The 21,118-nt window shown below is 44.9% G+C and overlaps 1 protein-coding gene across 3 annotated transcripts in view; it reads left to right on the top strand.

Annotated features, from left to right (window-relative positions):
* The window catches only part of CHCHD3 (coiled-coil-helix-coiled-coil-helix domain containing 3), a 199,655-nt gene that overhangs the window by 157,869 nt on the left and 20,668 nt on the right, over positions 1-21,118 (top strand). For 2 of the 3 annotated variants that reach the window (XM_040987487.1, XM_040987488.1), the window contains one exon: positions 3,677-3,747. In XM_040987487.1, the coding sequence (XP_040843421.1) occupies positions 3,677-3,747 (71 nt within the window). Of the gene's footprint in view, positions 1-3,676; positions 3,748-11,734; positions 11,877-21,118 lie in introns of those variants that run through there. The other variant, XM_040987489.1, reaches the window with a different exon arrangement.

Raw genomic sequence — 21,118 nt, 5'->3', positions numbered from 1 at the left:
GGGTTCTTAAATTTTTTTTTTTTTCGTTTAAAGAAAATCTGCAGAGGGTTCTGACTTTGGCATACCAGGTAAAGCACCCTTTGCCACCTCCTGCCCCGCAATGCCAGTATCCTATGTGCTGTTTCCACTTGCTAATGAATCACCAAAGTGCCTGGCCCCTGCACCTGCTTGGGAGACCTGGAAGAAGTTCCTGGTCCAGCCCTAGCTGTTGTGGCCATCTGCAGAGTGAACCAGCAGGTGGACATTCTTCTCTCTGTGTCTCCCTCCCTCTCTCTTTTAAACTGAATACACATAGCTTAAATTTTATTTTAAATCTCTATTTAAAATAAATACACAAATCTTTAAAAACACTTGCAGAAATGAAGGGAAACTTTGACAAAATCAGTGATTTTTTTTAATAAAATTTTATTTTGACATTCTTTACATAGTTAATTAGGGTAAGAAGGTTCAAGGGCTACAGGAAAGTGGATAATACTAGTATGTTTTCCATATTGTTACCTTCATGTTTAAAGCGGGGTATTAAGGGAGAAGGCCCACCCAGTTTCCCACCCTCCCCAGGTCCCGGATGTAAGGCATGCTCTGAGGTTCTTGCTCAAGTGGTTTTGATATTGCAACAGTTACGAATTGCTGTCAGTCTTGCCACTCCAAGCACTATGAGGGCTTTGAAAAATCCACTGATTGACATAGTCCATCATAGCTTAGATGGTTGGTTGACCTGTTCTGTCTTCTCTCTTTTCTTCGTTAGGGTTCTGAGTCCAGCATTTAGATTAGGAAGATCTCCAAAGAAACTTCTTGTATGTGCTAACAAGTACAGGGCCTGGCACTGTCCATCGCTCCAATCAACTGGTGGTTGCAATTGCTGGGTTGGTTCTGTTTTCACTCCCGACTTCCACTGGAACCAATGGGTGTTGCAGTCCAGCCGGTTCTGCCCAGCACATACTTGGCCCTCACATAAACCAGTGGGAGCTGCAGCCTAGTTGGAGCGACCCACAATAACCCCCACCAGGCCCACCCCCTACCCTGGTTTGCCAGTAAGTGTAGCAGTAATCCAGTCTGTCCCACACCCCATTCCACCCCAGCTGCTATCTTAGTTTTATGTCCTCCTGTGGAAGTGGTAACCCAACAGGGATGAGCCCACTATTTCCCTCCCAGGCCTCTCCCACTCCCAGATTCTAGCTGATGCTGCGTCTAAGCCCAAACCACCCTCGCCCACTTTAATTTTGTTTGCACCAGTAGGAATAATCCACCCAGCCCGGCTTTTCCCTGATCTAGTCCACATGAGGCGCACAGGTGTGGTAGCTCTGCCTAGTCTGGTCTGCCCCCATCCCAGCCCATGCTCTCCTGCGGAAGTAGCTGTCCTGCAAAGGAACCCTCCCTTATTCCCCTGCTGGCTCTGCCCACTTCCTTTCTTGTTCTCAGGCTGGTTGGGCACTGCGGTCCCTTCCGGTATAGGCAACCTCACCTCGGCATTCCATAATGTGCACTAGTCTTTGTTGTGACCGACCCTGGGTCGACCCACACTGGTGCCTGGATTTGCCAGTGGATGACGTGGACAGATTCAGCCTGGTCTTGCCCCCACGTCTGCCAATTGTATGCCAGTGGGTAGCTTTCCATGGCCTTTTCTGGGCTGTTTCCTATCATGTTTCTTGCGTTTACCTGCCGGGTCTGTGTCCTGCCAGAGGAGTTGCCCATGAATTTACCATTGCATTGCAGAGGGGCCTTCACTAATTTGCTTTGTGGCAGAATTCTTTTGTGGTCTTTATTATCGTAGGATTTAATTTACTTTTGGACATTTAGAATTGGTACCCAGAATGGAGTTTTCTAAAATTGTTATTTACTTCTGAAATTATTCTATTTGACTATTGGTCTTACTCTACAGAACATTTCTCCACTTTCAAGTTCTTTTGTCTGTGTTGCTTTCTGCAGCAGCTTGGAGTGGGGATGAACTGGCTTAATACTGATGTGCGTATTGTGCAAGTTAGACACACCGGAAGGCAAGCTTGGGGAGATGATGCGACTTTCTCAAGGTCAAAGAATTGAACCAGCAGTGCTTCTACCCTGTGTCCTTCCACTGTCGAGAGTCTTGGTGCTTAAAAGAAATAAAAGTATTAATCAAAACTCATTAGTGCTTTGCCAGCATTTTCATAGATAATTCAGTAATATAATGCCCGTTTGACAATTCATCTTTGTAATTTGGGAGTTTCGCTTCATTATCAATGATGAATTAGTAACTGTCCTTTTTGTGAAAAGAGTTCTGAAAAAAACTTAAACCAGACTGCTCTTTTAAAGGAAAGAACACGTTGTAAATGAAGTAGGTAGGAAGGTGTGAAATAACCCCAAGTTAGAACAGCCATGATGACGAGTGGCGTTTAATAGCCTTAGACCCACAGCTGAATTAAAACTCTGCATATAGACCAGTGCGGTTGATTACTCAAACTGCAATTTAGAAAATACAGAAGCAGCACACTTAGACTATTGTCTTCACGTCAGAAATGCACCTTCGTGCTTGAAAATGATAAAAAATTACAATTGATCCTTACAACTGTTCTGTTCATCTTTATTGATCAAGTGCAAGAAAGATAAATCGTAGTCCAAATAAGATTATAGTAAATGTTAGCATCGGAGGGGACTATGGGTTGATAGAAAGCCATTCATCATCTCAGATGGTGCCCTGTCCCTGGCTTCAGCCACCCTGTCTGCTGGCTAATCACATAGCTATTGATTTTATCTACATCCAAGAAACCTGGATGCGACTGTCACTGGGCAGCCGGACTGTTAAGGCAGAGGGGTCGCTGCTGTGAAGAGGATTTCATTTTCATTTTCTCACCGGCCAACGATGATGCATTAAAAGAAGAAACTAGCCAGGCCATGTGTGCGAGCCTGAGTGACCAGGGAGTCCGGCACACAGCAGCCCGTGTTGTGCTGGGTTCTTTTGTACCACCTTGTATTCTGCAGGATGTTTCATTGAGTCTCAGGGCACATAGGGACATTTCAGCCACCCCTTGCACGAAGACTGTCTCCAAGTTGTTTGTCAGAGTGGATCATTTTTAGTTTTGCTGCCCCAGAAAAGGCATTGCCGTTGCAACTTGGCTTAGCTTGTTTAGGTGTTCACTTGTGGACAGTGGAGACATTTGTTTTCTATGCAAATTATCTAAATCTACCACCTTTTCCTATTAAATAATTTGTTACACATGTTGATGCTCCTGTTGTCAGGTGGAGTTGTTAGAATAAATTCTGTTCCATAAAGAATCCCTCCCAGGACAAATGCGTTATGTAAAAGAAATGATCCTTTGATATCCTCTTTGGAACACTGATGAAATAATAGGCAAACATGAATTGTGTGAATTTCATTGTTTGATCTCAAGCATTCTTTGATCTTGCTGTAGTGCATTCCAAGTAAGGTAGGTCTAAATAATCTTTTTTTTAATGTTAACAATTTTCTCAGAAGGATCAAATAATGATGAATTATAGCTGTGAAAGTTTACTCTGTAATTACAAGCTGTTTGCCAAGAACTGTACTGGCATGTAAGTGTGTATTTCTGTAACTCCGTGCCACTTAGCCAAGAGATCCTTTAATTCCTTGAAAGCTCAAGATTTGATGCGCTGTTTGAAAGTGGAAGTCGGCCACATGTTCCATGCTCTTGTAGAGTAAAACCCTGTTCCTGTTCGTCCACAGAGCGCAGAGTTCTACAAGGTCACCACTGAGCAGTATCAGAAAGCTGCTGAAGAGGTGGAAGCCAAGTTCAAGTAAGTGTCACAGTTACGGTACTTCACAGGACGAACACCCGGAGACAGTTCGCTGTATCACACTGTAGAATAGTCGGGAAAGCCTCTGAGTGGTCGAGATGTTGGCCATGTTATTTGCTCTTGCTGAACAGAAAGAGATTTGATACAAGGTTGTTGCCATTTAGTTTATTTTCTTAATTGAAGAAAAATGGAAGGTAATAGTAATAGAATTTTAAATTGGAATGACATAAAAGATAGGATGTCCTTGATTGTGAAAGTGACGTTAAATTGTTATCTCTTTTAATAGAATTATATGGTAAAACCATGGATGTGTCCAAGCTGGGATATCTGGCTTCTCATGCTTAAAATGTTTTCATTTTCTCACACATTTTGTGAGAGGATGAATCGTAGAGTTTTTTTCTTGACCTTGAGTATGAAGGTAATGTTAAATTGCTAACTCTATTAGTGGAAACCTATAGAAACTATTCACTTTTGTTCAGTAAAATAACAAGCATGTCCAAATTGGGTGTCCATCTTTATGTGTTTAAACTGTTTTCATTTCTTCACATCCACCTTGAGAGTATTTAAGTATTAGACTTTTTCTTGCCCTGGATTATGAAGGTGATGTTAAATTGCTGTCTCTATTAATCTCAGGATGTTTAAATGAATGTTTTGTAATGGATGGATTAGTGTCCGTGACCCTCAGCCTTTCATATTCCTTTGCCAGTTCTCACCTTAGGTAAGAAGGCATCATTCGGAACTTTCTTGGGCATGTTACTAATTCTATTGTGTCACCCCTGTAAACAACACATGTGCAAATTAGACAAGCAAAAAAAGAAAGGTGTTGTGACAAGTGTGATTGAAAGGTTACCTTGGCTTCTGGCTTTCTTCCTTATCCTTGTTTATAAACATTTGAAAGAGGAACTAAACACTGAGGTGGCATTGCAGTGTTTTTTTTAATACTAGTTCAGTGTTGATTAAAATGTTCTTAAATGATGTGTTTTGAGGTTTAAACAGAAGAGAACTTTAGTCTTGCTAAGTTTTCTCTTACAGGTGGCAAAGCGTGAGTCTTAAAGGTTAATGTGAGATCTTAAAAATTGAGATGCAGAATTGGTACTGAAAGGTACTCTACATATATATTTCTCAAGCTTTTCCCATGGTGATAAAATAATATTATTTTAACTTTTTAAAAAATGTAAATACTATGAGAAATTTGACTTGACACCCTTAATATTTCATTTAAAAGTAACTATAAAATTGAAGATAAACCAGAAATCTGTTTTTATTAGAATGACCCACAAAGTCTTCATAACTAAGATATTTTGGTTGAGACTTGAAGAGCATTGAGTAGATGGAAGGACACACTTTTCCAGAGGAGGGGGAAAAGGTAAATAATGTTCTGTGGTTGATGAGAAATTTTTTATACATTTATTTTTGTTGAAAAGGCAGATTTATAGAGCGAAGGAGAGACAGAGAGGAAGATCTTCCATCCACTGTTTCACTCCCCAGGTTGCTTCAATGTGAGGGGACTGGGAGGGTGTGAGGGGTCTGGGAGGGTGTGAGGGATCCTGAAGGATGTGAGCGAACTGGGAGGGTGTGAGGGCCTGGAGGATGTGAGAGGTCCTGAAGGATGTCAGGGGACTGGGAGGCACCACATGGGAGATCTCTGTAAATGAAAGAGACAAGAGGTTGGAGCAAAAGTCACTGAAATACGGGCTGTGAGTTAGTACCTGCTTGTTATGCCAGCTTCCCAGGGATGCAAGGTACCGCAGAGTCAATGTCCTTGCTGGCACTTGGGGGGATTGGAATGTGACGTTGAAGCCTGGTAGGGTTGAGGTTTCCCTGTCCATGGCTTCCAGGTGAGCACATCCTCCTTGCATCTCCACGCCATCTTCCTCCTCCGTGTCTTACTCTGTCTCATTGGACCGGAGCCCACCCCAGCACCTTCTCTGCAGGCACCCACGTTTTCAGGTCTGGTGCTCCAACGCAGGCGTTTGAGGGAAGGGTGCACTGTTTAGTCCATGACACTTGAACAGAAGAGGGAGAAGGGAATCTAATCTGCGAGGTCAGCATATTGAGTGTGGATTTCAGCTGGTTCGATTTTGGACGAGATAAGCCTCTCTGTTGATGTTCTGCCCATCTGCCTGCCAGTCAGTTGAGGCGATGTCACGACTGCACACTTTCTTCAGCACGGGCTGGACCATGGGCTCGACTTCACGTCAGCTAATCAATATGGAATAGTCTAAGTGGCATTATTTTCATAAGGGTTCAAGAATTTGAAAAGATGTGTATGCAAAGTGACATATATCTGAAAATACTTGGGGATTGCTTTCAAGCATTGCAAGTGTAATTTGGCACCTTGGTTTCAGTTTCTTTGAAAGTTGCAGCTCTTTCAAAGTCTATGAAATTGCATAAATGAGTTTGCCTTTATGTGCCAGAGTTTAGAAGTTTTTGCTTTTATCCTTGAACAAAGTCATTGAACCTGAACTTGAAGGTTTAGGCTCATGGGAGAAGCTTGGTTGTTATTCTAAAGTATCCCCCCCCTCCCCCCGAAAAAAAAGTTACCCTGTAGATATACTTAGATGATTTGACATATTTGAGGAGTGCTATGCAAAATTTATTCAGATAAAATGGGTTGTATATGTCTTAGTAAGTACTTAATTTTTTTTTCTGTGTTACCCTTTAAACTGCCCTTTTGGTAGGGTGGGCTTTGACTGGCAGATCTTGCTTGTTTTCTGGATATGTGTCTTAAACAGCTATCCTACAAGTAAATTCCTGAAGCGCAGAGACCAGCGGTATCAGCAGGTGTTCCTCATGTTCTCTGTAATTACACATGTGACTCATGGACAATTTTAAGCAACAGAATTTAAAGATCCTGCTTAATTGGCTGTAAAAACTATTAAATAAGATTTTGACTGGCGAATTTATAATTCTGTTAGATGCATAAGGCAGTGTGCCTGAATGTCAATGTGACTTCAATTTGGAAGTATTAGATTAATAGAACTAATTGTGCCACAAGTGCAAAGTTTACTCTGATTAATAGTCTTAAAACTCTTTTGAAGTTTAGTCAGGTAAATTTATGTTACTTCCCTTTCTGCTGAAAGTTTTAATGAAGAGTTATTTCAAAAGTGTGAGCCAGGAAGTTTTGCCCTGTCTTTAAGAGGGTCTCTGAAGTTGAGCTTCAGCAGTTTCTTGTTGGCACCAAGCTGTCTCACCGAGTCACTTCCCTTATCGGTAGGACTAAGAACCATGTGGCCTTGTTTGTGCATCCGTATCTGTAGCTGACAGATGCTCTGCACATCTTCTCTAACACTTATTGATGTCTACTTATAACCTGCTTTAGTTCTGTGTGAATGGATCTAATATGCCAAATGTACATGATAAATGCTTTATCTCTGATTCTCATTGATCAATTTTGAAATGATCAAATGATTTATCTCAGTGAGACACTAATTCACATTGATCAAATTCTAAATGACCAGGTTGACTTGGTTTCTGCTCAACACAAATTGTATTAAACCATGACTTGAACATGGTGCCTTTTTGTATGCAGGAGTTAGGTTACCAGCAGTTCCATTGTAAGTAGAGTTATTGTATTAAGAAAACATCTCCTTCCTAATGAAAAGTTTACACAAGGAGAAAAGAATGCTGAATTATAGGAAGAACTGGGCTTGGGGCAAGGATCTGGGCTTTTACTAATTAAATTCTGCCTTTGTACTGGGCCTTTCTCTTAGCAGGAAGCGCAGCAGCTGCTGTGTGACATTTTATTCCCTGTGGTCCTCGGAGCCAAGTGATGTCTTGGTTATTCAGGAAGGGACTCGGGAATTGAAGAGGCATACTGTATCTGCACCCAGTGCCTGAGGACCTTGTTTCACAGCTCCCTTTTTAGAAATTCATGGTTATTCTTCAAGCATCAAGTCACCTAGGTCAGACTCCATGGTATCCCGTGTATGAGTTCTCCATTTTGTGTATGTGTTCTGGAATTGAGGGAAGGATGTTGGTGTTGTGGAGTGTACTGTGTGCCAGGCCAACGGCGAGGGCTCCTCTGCCTGAAATGCTGACTTGATTGTTCCAGGCACCTGTTCTTCAGGCTGGTCGTTTTATCTTTGACTTGTACCTTCCATCTGCAAAATATAAGATATATCCATCTTCAAAATATAACTGCCACGTTCTTTAGGGCACGCAAGCTGTAAAGGTCTAAAAGTTAAGAAATTAACATGGCTATTCGTCCTTATTTTAAGAGTTAGTCTTAAGTTGTTGCTTCCTTCAGCTCCAGGACACATAGCAGTTAAGGCATGTTAGAGATGGTGTCATGGTTCTGCTGGATCTCATCAGTGGCTTGTTCAACCCCAGCCAGCAAGCTTTGCGTAACAAACCAAGGGACCTGGGGCCTGCCTGGAAACCCACTACTGCTGCCTATACATTTAGAATTATGCTTGTAAAGAAACCTTAGATGGTTGATGCTACCCCATTCCACCTGTCAGAGGCTGGAGCCATTTTAATTAGTCCCATCCAGATTTCCAGGTTTCTTTGATTCTTTGGGCTCAAGCTTTGTACTTAGTCTGCTTACCATTTTCTACAGTATTGAAAGTGAAGTCTGAGAATCAGGGATAGCATTTTGGAGTTCTCTAGAATGCTGAAACAAGGGCAGAAACAGGCCTGTAAACCAGTACAGTGCTCTGGGTTACTTGGAAACAGCAACACAAACTGCAGCCATCTTGTGGACCTGTGCAGGTGGCGACAAGATTGAGGGTCACCGTGGCAACCTTGTCACCGATTCAGCGTCCTGTCAGGGCTCCCTAGTGTTGAGCTAGCTGGAAAAGGTCCAGTCCCAGGAGCTGCACTCGATTGTAAATCCTTGGTCGGGGGCTCCTCTCTGCCCAGTGTGCTGGCTTGCAGTAATGCTGTCTGCCCAAATGTTACATGGAGAGCATCGAGTCCGTCCTGGATTCCGCCCTTAGGTTCATCATTCCTTCCGTGTGATAACAAATCCTGCTGTCTTCCCCTACAGGAACTTAGCATTGAACTTTCCTCTTTAATCAATACAGTTCATTAAGAATCTAGAATACTTGGTTATATAAAATATTAATTGTATGCTTTTAGAAAAATGATAATTATGCTGACATGAAAACTTGTTTCTTTCCTTGCAGCATGATATTTTAGATAACATTTTGGGTTGTACAGTACATAATGTTTTGGAATTTATTGATCCTTGCTTTTTGGAGTAATTAACTGCCTGGCTCATTATTCCCAAAAGATATCTCTAACTGGAAACTACTAAGCTTGACTTGTGGCTGATTTTGACTAGAGTTCCTTTACATTAAAAAGAAGACGGCAATGATTTATGTGCTTATTTTTTTGAAAGTCATAATTAGAGAGATGAAGAGGCAAAAAGAGAGATCTTCTAACCGCTGGTTCACTCACCAGATGTGGCCATCCTGCCCAGGCCATTTGGGTCAAACCAAAGCCAGGAGCTTCGTCTGCATGGTGTATGGACGCAGGGACCCAAGTACTTGCACCATATTTTGCTTACGCAGGTCAGTGAGCAGGAACCCATGTCATAAGCGGAGCAGACGGGGCATGAGCTGCCACCCAAACAGGAAGCTGGTGCCCACAGGCGGCATCCAGACCCCACAAGCTGCCACCCTGCTGCTCCCAGTGCGTTTATTTTTTTAAGTTCGTTTTGAAGTTAATTTCTTTGCTTTTCCTTTAATGCTTCTAACAAGAAAACATTATTTGCCTTTTTGAGTGCACTCAGCTACAGGTGGAATACAAACACATTCCAGTTAGAATGTATTCGTCTGTGACTGCTGCATTGTTTACAGTCCAGTTAGACTTTTAAATTCTTTGTATCAAATTTGTAGCATGTATCTTGAGACTCAAATATGATTAAAAATTGAGTTCGTAAACTTGTACACAAAAATGGTAGTCTTCAAGTTAATACTTGGGAATTTGTGATGTCAGGTTAGGTTTTCTCACTCCAGAGTTTGGTGAACCCATGCAGAATGCCAGCAGTTCTTCCCTGCATCCGTCCAATCCTGTATGGCTGGCCAGTCACTGTGCCTGGGGACCCACACATCGAGCCAAGATGTCTGCACTGAACTATGCATTCTCATCCCTCTTTTTGGGTGTACACTTGTCACATCACCCCTGTGGTTTCTGTTCATCAAGGATTCCTATTCCTGGCTCATTCATTTCTCCTAAGGCAGTTAGCATACAAAATAGGAGACAGGATAACTTGAAACAGAATTTTTAAAAAATATTTATATATTTTTATTGAAAATGCATATATACAAAGAGGAGGAGAGAGGGAGGAAGCTCTTCCACCCGATGGTTCACTCACCAAGTGACCGCACTGGCTGGAGCTGAGCTAGTCAGGAGCCAGGAGCTCTTCTGGGTCTCCTATGCAGGAGTAGGGTCCCAAGGCTTTGGGCCGTCCTTGACTGCTTTCCCAGACCACAGGCAAGGAGCTGGATGGGAAGTGGTGCAGTGTGGACATGAACTGGATATCCATGTGGGATCCCAGCACATGCAAGGTGAGGAGTTTAGGCACTAGGCTGCTGTGCCAGGCCTGTGCCATCCACAGGGACCCCATGTTCCCAGCACAAGGGCCTGCCCTCCCCCGGAGTTACACTGCCTGGCTGCTGGAGGGAAAAGCAGCTTAGCGCATTCTTTAGCTAACTGTACCCCAATCATCCTAAATTCTGTGTTAAATTAATTTTAATTAAGGAAAATAGCCTAAATGTTGGATGTTCTCAACTTCTGAGTGTCATTTGTCCTAGGAAGTCTGTTTAGTATATGGATCAGTCTTCAGAAACCATGACTTTTCTAGTGCTTTCCATCTTATTTTTTCCTTAGAAATAGGAACTCTTGTCTCCAAGTCGCTACTGCCCGTGTTATTACTACAGCAGAAAAAGAGGAATAAATCCTGCCGTGTTACCCATCGTCCCTTCTGCCCACTCCCCATATTAAATTACTTGTGTCTGTTTTACTCTGTTGAAGCTTTGTAGGTAGACCTGGCACTGGTCGGAAAGTTATTTTCGGTCAAAGGATTTTGTAGTCAGTGTTTATAAGGGAAGTGCGTATACAGGAGCTCTGATGCTAGCAACTTGCTCCTGCTGTTTATTGAGTCCTGGCAGAAAGCTTGAGAACTTGTAAAAGCTTGCGTCTTGGCCCTTCCCTCCGTGTTGCCACGTGGCAGTGTAGCCAAGCATTCCCAACTTGCTCCCGTGGCTGCCGGAAGTTCTGCTGCATGCGTGCCCTGGCTCAGATGCTGCAGTGTCTTCGTGAGCATGTTTGTCTAAGTGTTGGTAGTCAGTTGCGTCCCTTGAAAGTTGGCAGAAGTGCTCGTTAAGGAGAGTTCTTGCTCTTGGCTGCAGTTCACACGTCACCTCAGTGGCATCTCTGGATGGAGCCGGCAAGAAGCCCACCAGTGGTCTGGCTGCTGGCTTGTGTCAAGGATCAGGGCCACCTCTTTGGGTATGTTGGACACGCATTGTAGGGCTCTTGCAAGCATGGAGAAGTCTGTTATTTACTAATTACAGTATTTACACAAAGCAGACCAGGGCTGCTGTGCTGTGGTAGGAATTTTCCTTTTTCTTTCTTTGCACTGCCATTTGCTCCTCATTTTTCCTCTGGTCCCTGCGATCACATGCATACCTGTTTGGGAGCTAGATCTGTCTAGAGACTGCAAAGTCCACCATCTTGCCACTCACTGGCCTAGATTTCCAGAAAATTGGCTGTGTTTGAGATGCATTCCTCATGGTTTATGATTGAGATGTTGAAGGCAGCGTACACCTGTTCCTGCTTTCAGTATGAAAAATGCAATGCCGATTACTGTAGACATGTTCAGACACAAGGTTTCCTATGGCAGAAGCATGCTCAGCCTGCTTTCTGCTGGGCCCCCAACCAGGAAAGCATCCGTTCTGAAAAGGAGGAGAGATGCATCAGCCCTGAGCCCTTCCTGTTCCTTGTGTGAGGTCATTGCCCCTCACCTTTGTTCCCCCAGCCGAGCTCTTGAACAAGATGAAGCAATCAGAGCGAGTGCCAGCACGTCACACAGTCTCATTACTTTGCAAGCAGCAAGCCCAGATGCCACCAGCTCAGCACCAGGCTTCCCTCAGCCATGTTCTTAACGCCTCCGTTGCCACTCGCTGGCTGCACTGCTCACCAACCAGCCCTGCTCTTCCTGCTGCCGTTTCTCAAACACAGAAGATGGTGACACGGACAAAAAAAGAACATGATTGGCTATAAAATAGAGTTTTCCGACATTCTTAGTTGTCATGAACCAAATGTTTGTCAATAAATGATTTAATTTGTGATTTCTGTTGGGTTAATTGGGTTTTGACTTGGGTGTATCATCGAAATCTTTGAGCTGGAGTAATTGGGTTTCCTCCGAGACCACGTTCACTGGCTTCCCTGATCAGATGTTCTTTTTCAGTTAGGAAATCCTGCCAGTGAAGAGCTCAGTGGCACATGTTTGTTTTTGTAAAGATAATAATGTGATGGTTTTCCTTGAGCTTTCCTTAAGCTCATGTTAACCACATCAAATTCATCAACGATCTCATTGATGGCCTTGGGTCCTGTGCGTACTGGAGTAGAGAACAGTGGTCGAGACACTGGGCAGCACAGTGGCTCAATTGGTTAATCCAACTCCTGCAAGTGTTCAGATTCCACAGGGGTGCCGGTTCATGTTCCCATCCAGCTCCCTGCTAGTGCCCTGGGAAGGTAGCAGGGATGGCCTAGAGCCATGGACCCTGTACCAACAGGAGATCCCCAGAGGAAGGCCCTGGTTTTAGATCAGCTTGGCTCTGGCCATTGTGGCCTTTTGATGAGGGAACCAGCAGTTAAAAGAGCTTTCTATAGAACTTTCTGTAGATTTATTTCTATAGATCTTTCTGTAAAAATCTGTGTTTGCAATAGAAATAAATAATTCTGTAAAAGCAAAGTCAAACTCTCCTTGAGCTTATCAGCTCTACTGTGGAGACGTGGGTACCTGGTATGAGAGTCCAAGCTCGTGCGTTGCAGATGGTTTGTGCAAGTTGAGAGTATAAGATAACTAGACTAGAGTGAGTGTCCTCGTGAAGGTGCCAACGGGGAAGCCTAGCGAGCCTCTGATGGCAGGCACAGGTACTGGCAGCGGAACCTTCCCACCCTGGGGTTTTATTGAGGTCAGAAGAAGACCTGTTCTCTGAGAAGAGAAAATTGAATCTCCTGGGAATGCTTAGAATGAATGTGGAAGGTCTGATGGAAGATGGGAACATGAAAGAAGCTTGGTATCAAAAGTTGAAGAACTTCTCATATGTTGTTGTTGCTTTAAAAATGTATACTTTTTTTCCCTTTTTTTTGGAAAGGCAAATTTTCAGAGAGAAGAGATAGATTTTCCATCAGCTGGTTCACTTTCCAAATGGCCACAACAGACAGAGCTGAGCTGATCCAAAGTCAGGAACCAGGAGCCTCCTCAGGGTCCCCCACGTGGTTACCGGGTCCCGAGGCTTTGGCTCATCCTTTGCTGCTTTCCTAGGCCATAAGCAGGGAGTTGGATGGGAAGTGGAACATCCGGACACAAACCAGCACCCGTGTGGGATGCGGCATGGGCAGAGGCTAGCCAACTGAGCCATCACACCTGATACATCTTAAGAAGTAAAGTTGTGAGTGTGAAGGTTCAGCTGGTTTGTTTGTCTTTCTAGAAGTCTTGTATGACATGGGATGCATGCATGTTCTTGCATTTATGATAATCGTGACAACCTGCTGTAACATTGATTGTTGTAATAGCTCTTAGAAAAAGAAGTATCTATTATCTTGTTGTATCAGTTGTTCAGGGCCGTGAAAGCTTGAGCAGAGGAGGCAGTTCTTGGAGTGCTGCTGGCTCAGGGTGCTCGGGAGAACCAGCAGCCTCTTCACACTGGCTGAACGTGGCCAACTTCGTTTTGCCTGTTGTACTTCTGGTCAACACTCCTTTGAATGGTGGCCCCTAAGCATTCAAATAACACCTAATTCTGCATGCTGCTGTAAAGAATGTGTTTGAGGCAAATTGTGTGTACTCTATTCAGATAGGTTTTATCTGGACATTTAGTTATTTTCAGCATTTATTGCTCTGATGCACCCTTAGTCCATATTATACATCTTAGGTCAAATTTCTCTTACTAGCCTACTTGACGATGTTAATATTATCAAATGAACCTCTCTAAGTATTCTCTCTTCTCATTGAGTTTTATGATCAACTTTTGCCTTCCCAGAGATTTAATGTAGTGAAAAGAATAAGGAATTAATATATACTAATGGTTTTGAAGGAATTGGTGAAGTGATATTTTGTCTTGTACTTTATGATTAGGGAATCCTAGCTCTTCCTCTCTGCTTGCCATAGAACACTCCTCTAACGGGAACATGTGAAGATGCTGGCATTGGAATTCGGCCATCCACATTTATCTCAATGAATACACATGTCAATAAACATATATATTGCTTTATTTTTACAAAACTATGAGACCGTACCCTATTTACATTCACTGCCATTCGTTGTGGACTGCCTCCTGTAGTCACCACGTTAGGCCTACAGCGTTCCTGTCCGTAGCTGTACTGCAGTGGCCTGTTAGGGCCACGGCGTTGCTCTCTGTAGCTGTACTGCAGTGGCATGTTAGGGCCACGGCGTTCCTCTCTGTAGCTGTACTGCAGTGGCCTGTTAGGCCCACAGCGTTCCTGTCTGTAGCTGTACTGCAGTGGCATGTTAGGGCCACAGCGTTCCTGTCTGTAGCTGTACTGCAGTGGCATGTTGGGGCCACGGCGTTGCTCTCAGTAGCTGCATGGTATTCCAGTGGCATTTTGGTATGCAGTAATTAATTGAGCCTTCCTGCACCAACAGGTACTCAAACTGTTTCAAATACTGCTTTTATTGACAGAACAAAAACAAGCTACAGTGAAAGCATTGCCTCTCAAGAACTGGTACTTAGGACTGTCACGGCCTGAACAGGGCGCCCTCTGGGTGGTCTGCCTCACAGTTCCTCACGCTGTTCATTTAACCTCCAGATCTTGTTTTTGCTGATTTACTGTGTGTAAAAAAATCCTTCATAGGGCTGTGTGTTAAAAACATAGATAAAGGGTCCTGGGCAACAACTCAGTGGCTAAATCCTGACCTTGCAAGGACTAGGATTTCATATGGATGCTGGTTCATGTCCTAGCTGCTCCATTTCCCATCCAGCTCCCTGCCTGTGGCCTGGAAAGGCAGAAGATGGCCCAAAGCCTGGGGACCCTACACCCACTTGGGCAACCCACAAGAGGTTTCTGGCTTTGGATCAGTTTTGCTCCAACTGTTACAGCCATTTGGGGAGTGAAACAGTGGTTGGAAGATCTTCCTGTCTCTCCTTCTCTCTATAAATCTGCTTTTCCAATAAAAATAATAAATTGTTTTTAAAAATAGATAAAAATACTGGGCAAATAGCTACTTACATGGTTTCCTCAGGACTCTGATTGGACCAGAGTCCAGGTTATTTAGGCTTATTAATTTTACTGGGGCAGGTGTCTGGCACAGTTGTTAAGATGGTACTGGAGACACCCATGTCCTGTATAACAGTGCTTGGGCCCATGCTCCACTTCTGATTCAGCTTCTTGCTGTGTGTGTGCTGGGAGGTAGAGGGGACAGCTCCAGATGGTTTTCCTGGCATCCACGTAGGAGACCAGGATTCGGTTCAGAGCTCGTGGATGAGCCTGGGACAGCACTGTCCTTTGTGGTCATGTGGGGAATGAGCCAGTGAGTGAACCTCAGCTCTCCCCTCCCCGGCACTCCCCTCTCCTGATCTCACTCCACCCCTGGCACTCCCCTCTCCCCTCGCCCCTGGCACTCCCCTCTCCCTTCTCCTCTGGCACTCCCCTCTCCCCCCATCCCAGCACTCCACTCTCCTCCCTCTGTCCTTGTGCATTTCTGGCTGATTGCAAATTAATTTTAAAAGAAAAGTTTAGTTTGTATCATAGTATGAATCAAACTCTAGCCTCCTGTACCTCTGTTTTATATATTCTAAAAGGAAATCCTGTTTTGTGAAAATTTTTTGACTTGTGTAATTTAAAAATATTACATTTTGGGAAAACCTCTACAGTTTTCGCTGCTGGTTTGTAATTCCCTAGAGGTGAATTGAAAGGATGAGTAGTAGAACTTTTTCCCTTAACTCCAGGAAAACTGCAGAGCAAAAACTTGTGCTTTGGCAGAAGTGCCAGCACATCCCTGTTCTGGAGCGTTCACAAGCTGAAGCACAGAGCAGCTGACTTGGTAGGAGAATTGAAAGCCAAAATGTATACACGTCTTCACCACTCCTAACCGGTGACAAGATAAATGAAAAATACATTCTCAGAACTTGATGATGCAAAGAAAATAGCTTGTTGCTCCAGAGAGTGCATTAAAGCTAGAATCCTTAGATGCACATGCTGAGCGTTTGGAGAGGCTGATCCGTTCTTATTAATGATCCATCTATTTGTACCTCACGCCGTGAGATTCGCTTCTTGTATGATCTAGTATCTAGGAAGTAGATTTAGGAAAATGTGGTGCAACAACTCCTAGAGAATGTGCTCGTTTTCTCATGTTTGTGGCTCTTGCTCGTCCGAATGTTTTAACTTATTAGTGCGGCTTCCCAGTCCTGTCAGCGTAGCCATAACGGCTAACAGTCATGAGCACATGATTTTCACGGGGAGTAATGTGTGTGGACATCCACAGCTAATGCAGTGAACTGATTCATCCCAGCAGGTGCTTCTCACTCCCACTCTGGTCCCACTACATACAGTGTCCTGCACCCGTGAGGCCTTGACAAGCCGAGGTGTTCTGTAGGAATGCATCAGATGACTTCATTTGCTCACTGCATCCTGGACTGTGACTGGTTAGCTCATTAGGAAGGTCAGCAAGAGTTGAGTGAGTTTGGGTATTTTTTTTAATTCCTACCCATCATTCAAGCCAATGTATTTTTCCCTTCGGGATAATCCCTGAAAACAATGAAATTGCAATTGACAAAATATGCTTGGGCATAACAACTGCTTTCTGTCAAATCATTAGCCGAAGTAGTAATTCTGTTTTCCCATGCTGAGTGAGATCTGTGTAATGCAGTCAGAAATGTATATACAGTGCTGTGCTCAGACAAGCTTTATCACCGCACGGTGAGCTGTCATCTAGTACTGGTCATACCTTCAGAATGCTTCTGTTAATTTGAGACTATAGGCAATTATAGATCGCTAGTCTGTAATGGACAAGACTCTAAAATTTGTTCTGAAGTCACTTTCTTAGTTGATGGACCGTCATTTTTCCAAGAAACAAAAACGTCACTTGTGGGTGAGTGTCCATTTTCAAAAGCCTCTTTAACACCTGTGTGTTGCAGTTACTGGTGGAAGGCAAAAGACTGGGGCATCAGCCAAACCTGGAGGAAGGGAGGAGGCAATACACCAAGTCTGCTTCCGTTCTGCATTCAGGGAAGGAGCAGAAAGCTTTGGCCTCACCAGGCACAGCCTCGTTTCCATAATGATGGCACGGTGGCACGCACAGCCTTGGCCGGCACACCTCCCTCCCTGTCCTCAGACCACCTGTGGTTTTTCAAACCTTTTTGTTGTTGTTCATTTTTCCAGTGCAGCTCCCATGTGCTAATACACTCCCCAAACACTTACAGTAGCTGTAGTTGGGCCATGCCAAATCTGGGAGCTGGGAACTTAATCCAGGTCTCCAGTGTGGGTGGCAGAGATCCGACTACAGAGCTAATGAACTGGAATAAGCTAGCACTCCCTGACACTGTCAAGGAACTCGAATGGCGAGCAGAGCTGTGGTGTCAACCCCAGGTACTCTGCTGCGGGCTGTGGCCCCTGGCAGCATCTTCACTGCCAGCCTGCTAGCCTGCCCCCAGCATGGCTTTTAGCAGTTAGTGGAATTCTACTTTCACGTGAAGCGAGGATAGAATCTTAATACCTACCACTGATACTGTTCTATTAGAGTAGCTAGGATTTTTAAGCTTATTTACAGCCTTTGCTTATTATGAAGAGGGCAGACCAGCGACGTGGCATAGCAGGCTAAGCCTCCCTGTGTGGGACTTCCAATCCAGCCCCCTGCTTATGGCCGTTGAAAACAGCCGACTGTGGGTCAGGTCCTTGGGTCCCTGCTCCCATCTGGGAGACCTGGGCACGGCTCCTGGTCACGGAGGCCATTTGCAGAGTGAATCAGATCTTCAGGTAGAAGATCTCTCTGTGTCATTCTGCCATTCAAATACGAAATAAATGAAATAATTCTCTTTTTAAAAGTAAGGCTTTGTGCTCGCTTTGGCAGCACTTATACTAAAAGTAAGGCTTTTCCATGAATGTAATGTTTCAAAAGTCGCATTGAAAGATGTTAGCTACGCTTCTTGTACCAGCATCAGCTCCCGACTGTATAATCTTACTTGGCTTTGCTGCAACACTGTGATAGTCCCGATTTGCAAAGGTTGGTAGTTGGGGGGAAAAAAAGGAAGAAACCTGGCCCTGCAATCACAAATACTCATCCATCAGTCTGGTCTCTGTTATGGGAGACAGAATAGCATCCGCTTCTCAGCTGAGTAATTGGCAGAGTCTAATCAATCATGACAGGGAAGTCGGGACAGACACCCAAAGCTTAGATCATGCCGCTGCAGTGTGGAAGTGGCATGTGGCACCGGCTCTGCCTTTGCCCTCTGCCTCTGCCCTCTGCCTTTGCCCTCTGCCTCTGCCCTCTGCCTCTGCCCTCTGCCTTTGCCCTCTGCCTCTGCCCTCTGCCTCTGCCCCTGCCCTCTGCCTTTGCCCTCTGCCTCTGCCCTCTGCCTCTGCCCTCTGCCTTTGCCCTCTGCCCCTGCCCTCTGCCTTTGCCCTCTGCCCTCTGCCTCTGCCCTCTGCCTTTGCCCTCTGCCCTCTGCCTTTGCCACGCTCGGCATCAGCGGCCACACAGCACATTTTCTAGCAGTTACCATACCTCCCCCATCTTTCTCCTGATGAATTCTGAAGTCCTTTTAGACACATCTCTTCCCGCTACACACTCACACACATTCTCTCTCTCTCTCTCTCTCTCTCTCTCTCTCTCTCTGTCTGTCTCAGGGAACTCAAGCACTTAGTGTAGTCTAATTCTTATCAGCTCGCTCTTGGAGTGCGAACCCTGTGAGGCACGAGCTGCATCCCCGCCATCTTTTGGCAGTGATGCTCTTAGTAGGTGCTCTGTTGCCGCATTAAATCCAGCTGTTACAGAACATGTGTGCCTCCTAACGCCTTCTTTGTAAGGACCCCGAGGCTGCGCTGAATGCACAGTGGAGCAAGCTACTGGCTGACAAATGGGAAAGACGTGCAGAGCCAGGCCGAGGTCACATATCTGCTTTCTGTCTTGGTCTCTCCATTCTCTGTTGAGTTGAAACCTTTTGGCGGGAAGAAATTGTATTTTACACTCTTATAGATTTCCTGCAGCACCCAGCACATATGCTGTATTGGGAAATACATGCTGGCATAAGCTCACTCAACAAATTAAAGGCCTGTGACCATGTGGACACTTCTGTGTCCAGCCATACCTAGCCGTCAGTAGTCTTCATTACGAAGCATTCATAAGAGCTGATTTTTATTGGATGTTAGCTAATTGCCAAATAAAAGCCAGGCTTTCTTCTTGACAGTATCAATAGAAAAGTTAGGACGATAGCAAATGCAAAATGTGGTGAAGTGTAATTTGTTAGTAAGGCTTGTCATGAATTGGAAATCCTCCCAGGTCAGTTCTTAGCATAGTGGCAGTGTCTCTCAGAAAGTCTTACTGGTCCCTGAGACCTTTTGCACTTGAGACACCTTTGAGGACTCATTTTTCTGTTAACATAAGACACATCTATGTATTTTGTGAAACCAAAGTAACATTTTTTTAATTGAATCTGAACACAGGAAGCGCTCTGCCAAGAGTGCCTGTGAAATACATCATAGCAAATCTTCCTTTTCTAAAAGAACACTTCTCTATGTTCCCCATGGACTTTTCCTTGTCGCCTACCTGAGTCTACATGCAACTTCATCCTGGACATTTTCTGAGCAAGGCCCAGAGGAAACACTTACACACCTGAAGAAAAGGAGAAGAGAGACATTTGTTTTTCTGGCTCAATTAAAACTGTACTGATTGTCAAGTCCTGTTAACCTAGCGGGTCACTACCTTGCCTGCGTTAGTGGCAGCCTCGCTGTGATGTGGAGCGGACTTGCCACACCATGGACACATTTATGAAGATTGATAAGAGCTCAAGTTCAGTGTTAACTGTTATTGTCAGGCGTGCTGCACAAGAAGCTGCTTTTGATTTATCAAACGTCCCTGGCGAGGGAGACGTCATATGGAGCATCCCTGCCAACAGCAGTGCTGTGAGATGCACTTGTCCTTCTAGCCAAGTCTAATTGGGGCCATCGTCCTTTCTCACTGGATGGGGCAGGCCCCATTCACAGAACTGAATCCTGCCCCCATTGTACCGGGCGGTGGTGGGAAGGAGTGTGTTTCCTAAAGGCTTCCTCTTGACAGTGTGCTGGCCCGGTGGAGTGGACGAGTTGATGGTCAGTTGTCCCAGGGTGGCAGTAGAGCAGTTCCCTGCTGACTTGGCCTCAGGGCACACACGTGTGCACACATTGCCACAAGCACGCCCATGCTAGAAGCAGTGCGCTGTGCTGGAGCCTGGATCTCTGCAGTAACGCCAAGTAATAGCAGGTGGCTCGCCTGGAAAAGGCACCTAGAGCTTCCACTCAGTAGGACTTTTGTCCCCAAGAATAGTCATCACCGCCTTCATTTCTTGGCATCAGTGCACTTTGCTATGGCAGAGTGGCTTTTCTGCCATAAAACCTCTTCCCTTTGAAATCTTTGTGTGGTCTCCCTGGTTCCCGTTGCATCTTAATATGCAGGAAAGACAGCTGTGTTTTCCTTCAAGCAAATGTAATTGTGGGAGGCGGCATCTCTGTTTATCCCATGGATAAATTCATTATGGATGGTGTGCCCCGCCCCCAAATAAAAGCATGGGGCCCCATGAAAGTGACGTAAATCTTTTCAACTCGCTCTAAAGTATCTGAGTGCTGCCCTTTGTAAGACTCTCTGCTGCAAGCAGCACTTTCTCTGGAGCTGGCAGCTGTAGGTTAGCAGCACACGCACCGGAAGTGGCCACCTTGCTCTTAGTTCCCGGGTGCACACAGGGATGCGTTTGTGCTGTGGAGCTTGGGTCTGTCCGTCCTGGCTGAGTGCATCCCCAGCTCACATTCAGGCACAAAGACGGCGAGCTCCCGAGTGCTGTGCCACCCCTGGATGCTGCAGCCGGCAGGAGACCAAAGTCGGACACCCATTCTGGTCCTCCACGTGGTTGGCAGGCTCCCATCTGCCTTCCAGGCTTGTCCTCAGCAGCAGGAAGCTAGTCAGGATGGGCACCTTGGCACTGCAGTG

Source organism: Ochotona curzoniae, unplaced genomic scaffold (genome assembly GCF_017591425.1).
Source record: "Ochotona curzoniae isolate NIBS_2020 unplaced genomic scaffold, NIBS_Ocur_1.0 contig_4692, whole genome shotgun sequence".
NCBI lineage: Eukaryota > Metazoa > Chordata > Mammalia > Lagomorpha > Ochotonidae > Ochotona > Ochotona curzoniae.
Note: the sequence above shows the minus strand (reverse complement) of the source record. Positions and strands in the feature narration are given on the sequence as shown.